The 12860-nt window shown below is 41.4% G+C and overlaps 1 protein-coding gene and 1 long non-coding RNA gene across 3 annotated transcripts in view; both read left to right on the forward strand.

The window, feature by feature from the left end:
* The window catches only part of LOC309718390, a 69526-nt gene that overhangs the window by 18741 nt on the left and 37925 nt on the right, over positions 1-12860 (forward strand). The window lies entirely within an intron of this gene.
* On the forward strand, positions 958-6432 carry LOC309718298 (putative G-protein coupled receptor 21). The gene is made up of 2 exons (XM_082553386.1): positions 958-3730; positions 3840-6432. The coding sequence occupies exon 1, from the start codon at positions 1932-1934 to the stop codon at positions 3000-3002; it is 1071 nt and encodes a 356-aa protein (XP_082409512.1). The 5' UTR covers positions 958-1931; the 3' UTR covers positions 3003-3730; positions 3840-6432.

A 12860-nucleotide genomic window follows, 5' to 3' on the forward strand; every position in this document is an offset into this window, starting at 1 on the left:
CAGTACTAGCCAGGTGCGATTAATGAAGTGGTCAGTGAGTGTATATTGTAGCATTAAATTGTTTAAACAGTGCAGCAGTGAGTACCTTGACTTATTCGGCAGTGCCAGTGTTAAAATGATGAGCTTTAGTGTCTGTAGCAAAAACTTGGACTGCATAACAAAGGTGGATGTTACCCAGTTGTTGTGTCTGGAGTTATTATTTTAAATGTTGGCAGCTTCACCTGCTGCTAAGCTGCTTTTTATTTATAAAGCAAAAACCTTTGGGTGGTCTTTACTGAAAGCCTAAATATGTGCCTATTACTTCCTTCAATAAAATTAAAAAGAAGCAACACTACAAGCCAAACTCTTAGTTGAAGCAGGTCACCACTTGGCAGGCATCTTATGATGGGTTTTGTTCTCTTAATTTGGAGTTTATTTCAAAACTTCAAATTAAGAGCAAAATAAGCTTTTAACAAACCCGCTACCCTCTGGAAGTTAATCGTCCGTTTCCCGTTACTGTGTTTTCTCTTATGACACGTCTGCCACAAACACTGTTAAAAGATCTCCCTCGGTGACTCGCATTAGCGGATGTGAAGTCTATCAAGCAGCCATGTAATCAAAGTCTCACAACCTTAATTTCAAGCATCAACAAAATCCAATAGATGCCTTACAAAACAAATGATCCTCACACCGATGTAATTTGCACCAGGCCATAATCATGATTTCTGCTTAACATTTGTGAGTTTCTTATGGATTTTAGATATTTTCTTGTGTATATATAATAAATTTCAATTGCTCTGAAGCTTATTTAAAAACTTTTCCTTCTCAGTTCTGTAATTGTGGTACAGTAAGAGTGGGGACACTGGGAGGCAGAAAGAAGTAAAAAATTTAAACGGACAGAGGAGGAGGAGGGGAAGCGAAGTGTGTGTGTGTGTGTGTGTGTGTGTGTGAGAGAGAGAGAGTGAAATGAGTGGAAAGGGAAGGAAAGTGTGTGTGTGTGTTAGAGCGAGAGAGAGAGAGCGAGTGAGTGAAGGGGGAGGAGAGGAAAGCAGCAGCAGTGGCAGCGCTGCATCATCACTGTATCGCCACTACAGCAGAAAGGAGAAGCAGTTCACCGTCTACCTCCTTCATCTCTCTCTGTCTCTCACACTCATGACTACACATCTCTCCATCTTCACACACACACTGGAAGTCGACCAGCCGCCACTGAGCCTGACAAGAAGAGCTCCCAGTGACATTATCCATCACCTTTGGATGTTTGCCCTGCCTGCCTCCAGGATTCCAGGACACTGTCTGCTCATGAAAATCTGTGTTTTAATGACCCGCGGATGAGGCGTCTACCTTCAGATGTGCCGTTTGATTGGACCGCCTTGACTTTCTTTGCTGAGGAAGCATTCAGTGCCGGCACACAGAAGCTGCTGGGAATTTTGGGATCGTTTTCCTCTCCCTGTTTTTACCCTTTTGCCGGCATTTGAAGAGTGCCAGTGGATGGCTCTTTTTATTTATTTTTTCAATGTTTGAATTGTTTGGTTCCTGCCCGCTGGAGAACAGTGCTTACCTCGGGATTTGTAGTCAAGGGAGGGGGGTATGATAAACAGCTGTGTGGGGGGGAGGACGGGTTGCACTGCACCACTAGACGGGCATCTCTTGTCCTACATTGGGACATTTTTTTTCTGCCTCTCGAGGTTGCACACATGCACATATTTCACCCCCAGCAGCAGCAGCAGTGGCTGGCTGCGTTTTGCATGCACCGATGGATTACTGCTACTTTAAGGACAGGCTCGCTGCCCGCTGAGGGAGAAAAGATGCTGATATAGAAGAACAGGGGCATGCTTTGTTTTTGGAGCTGCAACTTCAGGGTTAAAAAAATAAAGAGACTTGGATGACAGGATGATGGCTGCGTTGAGCTGAAACTGCCCCCTTCTCCTCCCTCCCTCTTCTCCAGTCCAAACATGAACTCTTCCTCTGATGCGAACCAAAGCGGCTCTCCCTCGTTCTGCCTGCTGGGCTCCATGGGTTACTCCCACAGCATGGATACCTGCGTGCTGGAGGTGGTTGTCATCCTCTTCCTCACTGTGCTCATCATCGCTGGCAACCTGGTGGTGATCTTTGTCTTCCATTGTGCCCCGCTGCTGCACCACCACACCACCAGCCACTTTATCCAAACCATGGCGTACGCTGATCTGCTGGTGGGCGTCAGCTGCCTCGTGCCCTCGATGTCCCTCCTCCACTACCTTCGAGGCCTGAATGAGGAGCTCACCTGCAAGGGATTCGGCTACATGGTTTCTGTGCTGAAGAGTGTTTCCATGGCCTCGCTAGCTTGCATCAGCGTGGACCGCTACATCGCCATCACACGACCGCTGTCGTACACCACGCTGGTCACCCCATGCCGCCTGAGGGTGTGCATTGTGCTCATTTGGGTTTACTCTGCTTTGATTTTCCTGCCATCGTTTTTCCGCTGGGGGAAACCAGGTTATCATGGGGACATATTTAAGTGGTGCGCACTCTCTTGGAAAACCAACCCGGCATTTAGCACCTTCATTGTGGCGCTGCTCTACGCACCAGCTGCACTTACTGTCTGCTTCACCTATGGGAGTATATTCCGGATCTGCCGGCAGCATACAAGGGAGATCTCCCAACGCCAAGCCCGCTTCAGCCCGCAGACCGAGGGTGATAAAGGTGAGCGGGGAGAGCGTTGCGAAGGCTGCCCGGACAAACGCTATGCCATGGTGCTCTTCCGCATCACCAGTGTCTTCTATGTGCTGTGGATGCCGTACATCCTCTACTTCCTCCTAGAGAGCGCCGGCCTATATCACCACGAGGTGGCGTCCTTCCTCACAACATGGCTGGCAATCAGCAACAGCTTCTGTAATTGTCTCATCTACAGCCTCTCCAACAGCGTCTTCCGTAAAGGTCTCGGCCGCCTCTTTAGCCCACTGTTTCCTTCCTGCCATGGCTGCACGGAGGCCAAAAAGGCTCCAGCCCCCGTCAGCCTGAGACCAGATCCCCGATGCCAAGTGTGAGCTCTGATGAGCTTTGACTAGGATGGATTCGCTCCGGTCGCTTTGGAGGCATCGGCCCCCTGTGTGTGCTTTGCTCTCTACTGTGTAGCATGACACAGGTCTTTTTGGTCCTGCGGTGAGCACAGGGAGGCGCTTGTGCAGAAGCTTTCTGGCCGTTTTAAGAGGATGATTTTTGTGGAAAAAGGAGGCTGTGTCATTCCTGCTGGGACTTTCTCAAATTCTCTCTGTGTGATTCTGCTCTTTCATGGCTGCAGGCTGATGACACAGAGATAATAAGTTTGATACTGATGAAGAAAGTTCAGAGGATTTGATAAACAATGACTCCCAAATGCAAAAAAGTATAGCACAGTGTGAGCTGGGCTGCCCAATCCACTGAGATGCAAAAAATAATTTATTAATCTTTTCAAGCCTGACTGTAAATCTGTAATTTGTCTTGGTTCTTTCAGGGTGGAAGTATGTGTTGCAAAAAATGTTAAAACACTTGAAGCAGACTTCTGATCTGTTTCCTTTGGGGAACTCCAGATGCCAACGAGTGTAGGAAAAATCATTCACCTTAAAATCGTCACTTCATCGGCTCGTGTGTGGGTTCAAAATGCACAACAGATGGACTTATTTCCCAGAGATTAAGAAGATTTAGGAGCTTGTGTGTGTTTTATCAAGAGGATTTTTCTCTCGGGTGTTAGTGAGAAGCTCAAAATCTGAAAACGCATCGGATTTCACATGAAAAAGTTAGCATTACTTTTTAAACATGGCCTGGAAAGTTTTTCTGCCAGCAGACAAGAATCCTTGTTAAAGAAACAATAGATGATATGATTTATTCTTGTGTTTCATCCTCAGGTTTATCAGCGGTTCTTTTTGTAAGCCTCTGTGCTGTCTGCCTTTGATCTCAGCTGACAGAGTACAGGTCTTTTAAATCAAAAGGCACATTGTAAGGTAATCAGCTCATGACTTGTAGTGCAGTCGGTGTCGATAATGAATCAGCTGTCTGTCAGGATCCTAACATCTGGTTTCAGCTAACTTTATTTCTCGTGTTTCTGCCCTCTTCCAGCAAGAGGGATATCACCCAGCTTTACGAGCCCGACCTCGCCGTGTCAGGGGTCAAAGCCTGTTTCTGAGAGCCAATGAGTGTGTTTCTATTTTTTCTGTTTTTTGTTCTTTGGTTTCATGTAAATACACGTAGAGTATCAATATTTAAACAATGGCTAACTTCGGGGGTTTTATTGATTTATTGTAGACCTGCGGGATACCAGATGATCTTGTGGATCAGTAGAAGCTTTTTAAGATTATTTATTTGCCACAGAGGTCTGACATGCTGCACCTCCGGATTGGAGCCATTTAAATAAAAAATAATTTAGTGTTGAGTAGAAGGCAAAGCATTTCTTTGTATGCTGCGTTTAAAAACTCGCAGGACTTGTTTTTAAAGTCACAATGAAATTTCTGAAAGCATCTTGACAATTTGACTTTATTGTAGTTGGACAAAGAAGAGGGAATGGAATAGGTTTAATAATGATAGGAAGGTGCCGGTAATTTATCCATTTTCCCACGTGTTTGCTATTTGCCAGTGACCATTAAACAACAGAAGTAGAAGGATGGTTGGGTGTCACAGTGACTTGCACAAGTAGGATGGATATGCAAAGTGGAAGGTGACTGCAGTCTTCAAAAATTTTTAAAGAATAAACAAAAACTCATCGATGGTCTTGATGAACATTTGCACAGAATTCTGGGAACCTGTTCCTTTACTTGTCAGTCATTTCAGAGCAGGTGAGTGGGTGGGTGATCTTTGGAGAACAGCTGAATGTGGAAGTGTTGTTGTAAAGTCATTTTGCTTCATATGCCACCCCTAGATGGCAAAAAACAAACAAAAAAAACATTACAAGTATTTCATGCATAAGAGTATTAGACCAGAAGCCACACATGTTTACTTACTGTCTTTCTGGGATTTAGCTGGTTTGTTCTCAAAGGTAGAATCAAACTTTTTCAAGTTTTTTATCATATGCATTTAAAAGAAATGTATGTTTTCATGAAAATTGCTTGCAAAACTGAATGAAAATCCAAACTGCACTGGCTGTACTTGGCTATAGTTCGTAGTGTTTTTTTTTTTGTTTTGTTTTAATTAATTTATTGGCTCATTTAGAAGAGCTCACATTAATAAACAGAGCTTTAAATGAGCCAAAATGAGGGTGTGCCATGTACTGCATTCTTTGTGAATGAGAAACTACACGAGTGTTCAAACAAGCTAGCCACAGTTTGTATTAGCAAGTGCTTTTACTGTGTTTATTTGAATAGTGTCCGGTGCTGTTAATAACCTCAGATGCCGAACGAAACAGGCCTTTTATTTAAAGCAAGCACAAAGAAAGGCAAGCTTTTATTTCTCTTTTTCTCCAGCATAAGTGATGGTTTTCAGGTAACAACTGTTTCAACTGAAATACAACGTTGCCTTAAGCTAATAGGAAGTAATAACTCTCTTATTGGGCAGAAGTGTGAAATCATATTGAGCTTTTCCTCTTTTTATAATGCACACATTTGTGTAAATGTGAATGGTTGTCAAACCCAGTATCCACCCCACCAACAGTATATGAACCAAAACCTTAAATATGATAGAGAATAAATCATAACATACATATAACACCTGGGGATACTTTAATTTGAAATAGTTACAATAAAAGTCTGTCCATTTCTTAACAAGCCTTTTACTTTGAAATATTTGCAGTTATACTCGAGCAGTAACCCCACAAAGCTAAAACATGAAGTCACATTCCTGTAATGGCTCATTGTAAATTTGAAACAGTAACGAGAATAACACCATCGACAGAATGCAAAATGGTTTCCTGGACACATTTGTTTCATGTAATTTGTACCACAAGATCCTTTCTTGAGCGAATCGGACCACAAATAGAAGCTAAAGCATTTGAAAGCTTCTGAAAGATTCTTGTCACGAACATCAACAGCTGTCAGATAGAAACTGTGCTCATGCAAAGAAAAGAAATCAAAATAGCACCAAAAAAATAAAATGTAAAAGTAGCTTTCACTGCTGGAGACGGTTCTTAAAGTAAAGGAGAAATGATGATGCTGAATTGGAAAACTGTCTGAGATACTGGAATGGGCCAAGCTGTTAATGCTAATGTTTGCCAGTTGCTAATTTTGTAATATGGTTGCAAAAAAGGTTGTTAAACATGGCTCCGGGCACGAAATTTCACTTGATCCAGAGATGCTACATAGCTGCTCTCCACCTCTGTGCACAGGGGAGCAAGGAGTTTATTTCTCACTTTCAGCTCGAAGATAAAGACCTTAATAGTTAGAGCACACCGAGTCACGATTATCAATGTTCACATAAAGCACTGGATTATTTAGCCTGCTGTGATTACTTACTGGTCACAGGTGGTTTTAAGTAACTGCATTTTCCATTTGTCTCGATTCTTTTTTTTTTTTTTTTTTTAAACTTTAGGACTGTTGTCATGTGTAATCAAAGATAACAGTAGGCCTAATAAGATACTTGCTTGACAGTAGCTTTATAGGTTGTATCTCTTGTCTGTTAAAAACCTCAGCCACCTCCCAGTAATAATACAGTTGCTGCATATGCATGCAATTACTTGGTGATCAGTTTTCTTAAGTGCTTCTCAGCCTCCATAGAGTGAGGTGCAGGGAGCAGTCTAACACAGAGAGGCATGTCTGTGGCAAGTTTAAAATCACTAGTTAACACATAAAGCCCACCTTTGGACTGTGAGGGAGCATGCAGACCACACAGGTAGGCCTCTAGCTGACCAGTAAATTTGAACCCAGAACTTGCCAGTAAGACAATACTGCAGCGCCTCAATTTCAGAATCAATTTGCAAACTTTAATAACTTTATGATCTTACAAATTCTGATTAGAATTAGCTCCTGTAACGTTAATTTGTACAGCTGCTTGATTCATTGAACTCACCCTAAGCTGTGTATGCAGAGTTGGTGCCTTTAAGAATGTTTGTAATGGAATAATCTGACAAATGATATAGTTTGCAGACTGTCCAAGAAGTTTGTGCTTCAGTTGTGGTGAGATTCTAGCATTTTATTTGTCTGTTAATTAACACTAATTAGCAGGTGTCTGTGTTTACCGCTCTACCCCGACTCCCAAATAGAATCACTCCAGGCTCAAGAGTTAGTCTTAACATGCAGACCCAAAAAAACTGAGTCCCTATGGTTGTATCCATCGTATATTTATAGTCTAAACTTCAGCTTGCCTGCTGTTTTTGAGTAAATGTGCTGTGTGTAATTGACAAATAACATTTTTCTGAAGAAACATGCTCTTAATAATACTTTAGTTCACATATACTCTGAGTATACATGCGGTTTTATTGTCTTTGATGTCTTAAATATTTTTATGTCCATTTGGTCGTTTTACTGTTAATTATGTTCTCACAGTGTGCATGGAAATAAATGAGAACTATAAAATGTTTCAACGAGAGAAACGTGACACTGTTAAAATCATTATCATTACTACTCTTTTTATTTCATTGTGACTTTAACCAGTGTTTAGTTTTCCCAATAGAAACACAAACATGCCTTTTCACCACGGGGGCTGAGGCGCCAGAGGTCAGACTGATGTCAGGGTTCAGGGTTCAGCTGCAGGACTTTCTGGAGACGTCCCTGAAATGTTCTGTTTAGATTTTTAGCATATTTTTCTGTGTCGTGCTATTTCGTGGCGTTCTGTCTACAGAATCTGCTTTGAAATGTAAAATGTTGACATGTCGGACGCTCCGGTTTATTTATTGCAAAGGATGCTTCATCGTCAGACTTTACCTGCATGATTCTGGTTCAGTCTGGATCAGTGCGTCTGTCTCATGATGCTACTGAGAGAAATTTACTGACTGTGCTTCTTGTCTTCTAAATACTGTTGCATAACACAGATGGATCACTCTGTTTTTTGATGATGGCAACGAGTTCAGGAAACAGGAATGACCTTCTCCTTTTCCTGCTGTCAGGAAAAGATCACATTCATCTGCCAAAAGTGACATTTTTGTCATTAGAAGTCGTATGATTACGTTGACGAGTTCCATGTGCAAAAAACAGATATGTTAATAACATGCAGATCTTTTGAAGTCCTGATATTTTCCTTGAAAGCCTCGCAGTGCTGCTCATCTGTGGGAGTGGGTGTGATGCAACTTCCAGCTTCCCCTCGAACAACAAATCACTAGTGGTAGCAGAAAAAAATCTGAATGAAGGGCTTTTAATGTTGTTACTCTGGTTGAACTGTTTGCTTCTCAGCTTGTGACCCGAACTTTGAAAACCTGCTGAACATTATTGTAAATAGAGGTGTAATTGTCTGATTATTAAAAAGAGATTTTCTGTTTATGTGGTTTGGGATTGATTTGATATGCAAAATCCTTTAAATGCTCCATATTGTAGTAATGTTGGAAAAATCTAAGCTAGCTGAGGTTAGTTATTAGTTCCTTAACAACTGTGAACGAAGCATTGGAGTGCAACTGGAGTGCAACCAGTTTATTCAAGGTTTTCATTTTCGGGTTGAACTTCCTGCCACCATCCAAAAGTCCACTAGACTGTATCTTCAGCACAAATGATTCTATCTGTCTATATATAGTATATGCACTGCATATTATGACATTCTTTGAACTGCACTACTAGTGCAGTAGGAAAGCCTTTACTGGATGCAATATGCTGCAATTTTATGGTTTTACAACAGATTTGGTATAAAGAGTAAGAAATTCAAACGTTGCACAGCGAGCCATCTATCTTCTCACCGGATGACTTTGCAAAGTTTGAAAACTGCACAGAAATGACCAGTAATTTACTTTTTTAGAAATAAATTGCACTACCATTATATAAAGAAATAATACATAAGCAAATTTTTAGTTTACTTTTTATTCTACATGTGGAGTATTTGGACCTTTTTTTTTTTAAGAGACACTTGAACTTGCACTGTTCATATAAACAACAGACTGAAGAAATGTGGAAAATGTGGAAAAACTGCACTTATTAACCTGTTTTGAGAATAATATTTGCTTTACATTAAAAGTTGTAGCTCTTGTCTGTTTAAAAAGAAATAATCTCTGGTGCTTGTGCTCTGCCAACTTAACTGAATGTGACACACACTTAATACTTGTCTCCCAAACTGATAACTTTGGAATCTCAGACCATCTAATCATTAGTTTTCTTAACTGCTTCTGGCTGGAATCTCTCCCAGCTCCCGGAGTGAGGTGCAGGGAGCAGTCCATCACACGACTAACACGGAGAGGCTCATAAAAAGCAGACTTTTGGACTGCGGGGGAGCATGCAAGCTGCATACATATATGCTATGTTTGGTATACATCTTTTTTTTTCTTGCTAAAATTAATAATTTAGTATCATAGAGTGATAATGTTAGTAAAGCAGAAAGCTACTCGTAGTCAGCCAGCTATCACTTTCATTTCATTTCAGTTCAATTCAGTTCAATTTTATTTATATAGCACCAAATCATAACAACAGTCGCCTCAAGGGTCTTTATAATATAAAGTGAAGACTCTACAGCAATACAAAGTAAACAGAGAAAACCCCAACAATCATATGACCCCCTATGAGCAAGCGCTTTGATGACAGTGGGAAGGAAAAACTCCCTTTTAACAGGAAGAAATCTCCAGCAGAACCAGACTCAGGGAGGGGCGGGGCCATCTGCTGCGACTGGTTAGGAAGGAAAACAGGACAAAGACATGCTGTGGAAGAGTATCAGAAATTAATAATAACTAATGAGTGAGTGAAACAGAAACACTCAGCAGCCTAGACGTATTGCGGCATAACCAAGTGAGCATTAAGGGGCCACCTGATTCAGCCCTAACTATATGTTTTATCAAAATGAAAAGTTTTAATTCTAATCTTAAAAGTAGAGAGTGTGACTCTCTCCCGAATCCAAACTGGGTGCTGATTCCACAGTAGAGGGACCTGGAAGCAAGTAAGCCTGCAGTCTTAGAGCAAAGTGCTTTCAGCACTCGTTCTTATATAGCTCTTAGAAAAGTGCTATATAAGAATCAGTCCATTTGCTGTGTTATGCAAATTTGATAATGGTTACTTTATTAGCTAAGGTTATAAAGTAATTTAAGCCCCTTTCCATCCACAGGAGGATGGAGGAGTGAGACCTCAGTGAGTCAGACGCTGGTGCAGTTTACCATGCTAATTGCAACAAATTTCACCTGACGACATCCAGTAACCTCCACTCGCAAACAGTCAGGGAATACACATTTTTCCCTAGCAACTGCAGGTTGCCAGGGCGTAGCTGACCAGTCTCTAGGCCTATGTGACTGGGGCCCTAGCTGACCTTATCCACTTAAGACAGTAGTTTACTGTTTAGCATGCAATTCTTCTGTGTCAGCGGCTGTGATTGTTTTAAAGAAAAAGATGGATGACTTCGCTCCAGTTCCTCCCACTGTACAAAAATGAAGCTTATGGAAACTGCCACGTTGCATTTTTGGAGTCGGAGTCTGCTCAGTAGTTATTTGGGATGGATCAGTGGTGATTTTTCGCTGGATTAGATTCCTGCATGCACACCTGCTCAGTGTGACCATGAACACGCCCCCAGCACGTGTACTTCACTCATAGTCGTGATATTTCAATAGTTACTGTTTAGTTTTTCTTCATTATAGACAAAGAAATGGTATCAATTAGACACAGGCCACAGAGGTACTGTAAATATAAGATTTATTTGAAAATTCAATCTTTTTTTTGCCTTTTGATATTTTAAACATTTAAACTAAAAAAAAAGCTGCATCCTCTGCTTGTTTAAGCTTTCCCCCTCAACTATAAAACAAAGCATGTAAAAAAATGTTTTTTCTAAAGGACAAACATAATCAGTGATTTCTTACTGTGTGACTGGACAATTTGGTTACTGAGTCAACCCAGATATGATGAATGTAATTCCCCCACATGCTGAGCTTTCTCCGACTCCGTCTACAGTTTGTTTCTCAGAGGAGAGTCATGCTTTATTTGGCTCATGTCACTGTTGTTCTTCTGTGCCAAGCTAATTGGCTGACTGCGCTCACATGAAGGGACTGTTTGTGTTTGCGATTGATTAGGCTCACAAAAAAGATATTGATAGGGGGAGAGTACTGTCAACATCTTATACAATGTGGGATTGTTTAAGTGACGTTTCTTTGATTTGTGTGATCTGTTTACTTCAGCACAAATACATGGACGTTTTAGTACAGAAGTTGGTTTATGATGATAAAAACAAAGCGCAGAGAACATTCTGTGATTATGTAAATGGATCTTGATCAATAAGAAGCATTAAAATTGACCAGAAAAGGACTGAATCATATCAAAACAGTCTCCCTGCTTATATCACATATTTTTTGTTTTATGCCCAAACTTTTTGAAAGTTGCCAATATCACCGATCCAGCTGCTGTCACCCTCTTTGTGTTGTGAAATTAGATGAGTGAGTGGTGGAGCCAATTGAGAAAATGAGGATACCTAAACAGGACTATAGTGACGATTTTTCAGTTACATTGTAGCCACACCTTAAATCATGCCTCCGTTTATCATCTCCTTTAGTCTTAACGGGACCATGATTAACAAAACGAACACTGTTGTTTTAAAGAAGGTGTTAAACCAGTGAATGAACCCGTAGCCCCATCAGGAAAGTGTTTGCCAAGATCAGAAATCAAGTGAGAAGTAGGGTTGTATACCATAAACTACACAGTCTGACTTCTTTCTGCAGAGGAGTTACGCCCTGCAGACCATGAGAAAGGATGCAAGTTTAAGGCTCTTTTGCATTGGCTATATCTTTATTTCACATCTGCTCTCTTTCCATCTTCCTTCTCATCCTGTATGCCTCAGACTCTCAGCACAGCTTCCGTTCATGCCGCTGCAGAAATACTCTGACGATTCTACCATGGTTGGATGTATTAGTGATGGGCAGGAGGAGGATTGCAGAGGTATATAGAAAAAAAGTTGTGGTCTTTGTGTTTACTACTTATTGCACTGGAGATTCAGCCCAGTGCATAAAGTCTTCTTGAGCAGGTCTCAAAGATTCTCTGTGGGGATGAATCCATGTCTAAAAAGATCTCTCATGCTCTTTCAGTCACTCTTTCACAGTCTGAGCCTGATGAATCCTGCATCAATGCAGCATCAGGGAAGAAATAAATCCACTGATAGAAAAACCCCCCTGGTCATTCAGTATATTCATGTAGTTGGGGAGCCTCATTTTTTTGGGCACATGCTGATCCTAAACCCGACCGAGTGACGCAGCTTCAGATAACTCTGCCGCCGCAGGCACGATAGGTGCGTCACTTCATTTGCATCACTTATTTCTGAGTATGTGACCGTATTTCTGAATGCCCTCCTAAAACCTAACGGTGGCTAGCCCCCCCCTTCTCACATAGAGTATTTTTGGGTGGCATGCTTGGCTCCCACGAAGCCTCTGCTCTCACAGCTTTGATCCCTTAATTCAAAAACATGTTATGTCAGGGCTTGTTTTTCTTTTCGTGTGGGAAAACCGTGATGTTGTCAGACTCAAACGGCAGTCAAGAGTTACACAGAGCCACGATCCCCAGGAGGAAATGCCTTTTCGCAGAGACCAGCATTGCCAAATTTGGACCAGGACTGGGAGCAGAAGGAGAGGTGAGGGAGGGAGTTTTAAGGTTAGACGTGCATACACTTTTTTATGTATTTAGTTTGGAAACGTCCATCCTGGGTCTCTTCCACCCACACTCTTTTTAGAACTGGCACCATAATGAAGGTCTAATTGTAGCGTTTTACAGTCTGGGCTGTGGATGTTTGGACTGTGACAAAATTTTATAACTTTGCCTGTATATTAAATTCATTTAATTTTAAAATATGGTCATGATACAAGAATTGTGGCAATGCAAATGACAATGCATGGTTGCCATGACTTCAGG

The sequence above is a fragment of the Aulonocara stuartgranti genome, assembly GCF_965226115.1.
Source record: "Aulonocara stuartgranti genome assembly, chromosome: 12".
Lineage (NCBI taxonomy): Eukaryota > Metazoa > Chordata > Actinopteri > Cichliformes > Cichlidae > Aulonocara > Aulonocara stuartgranti.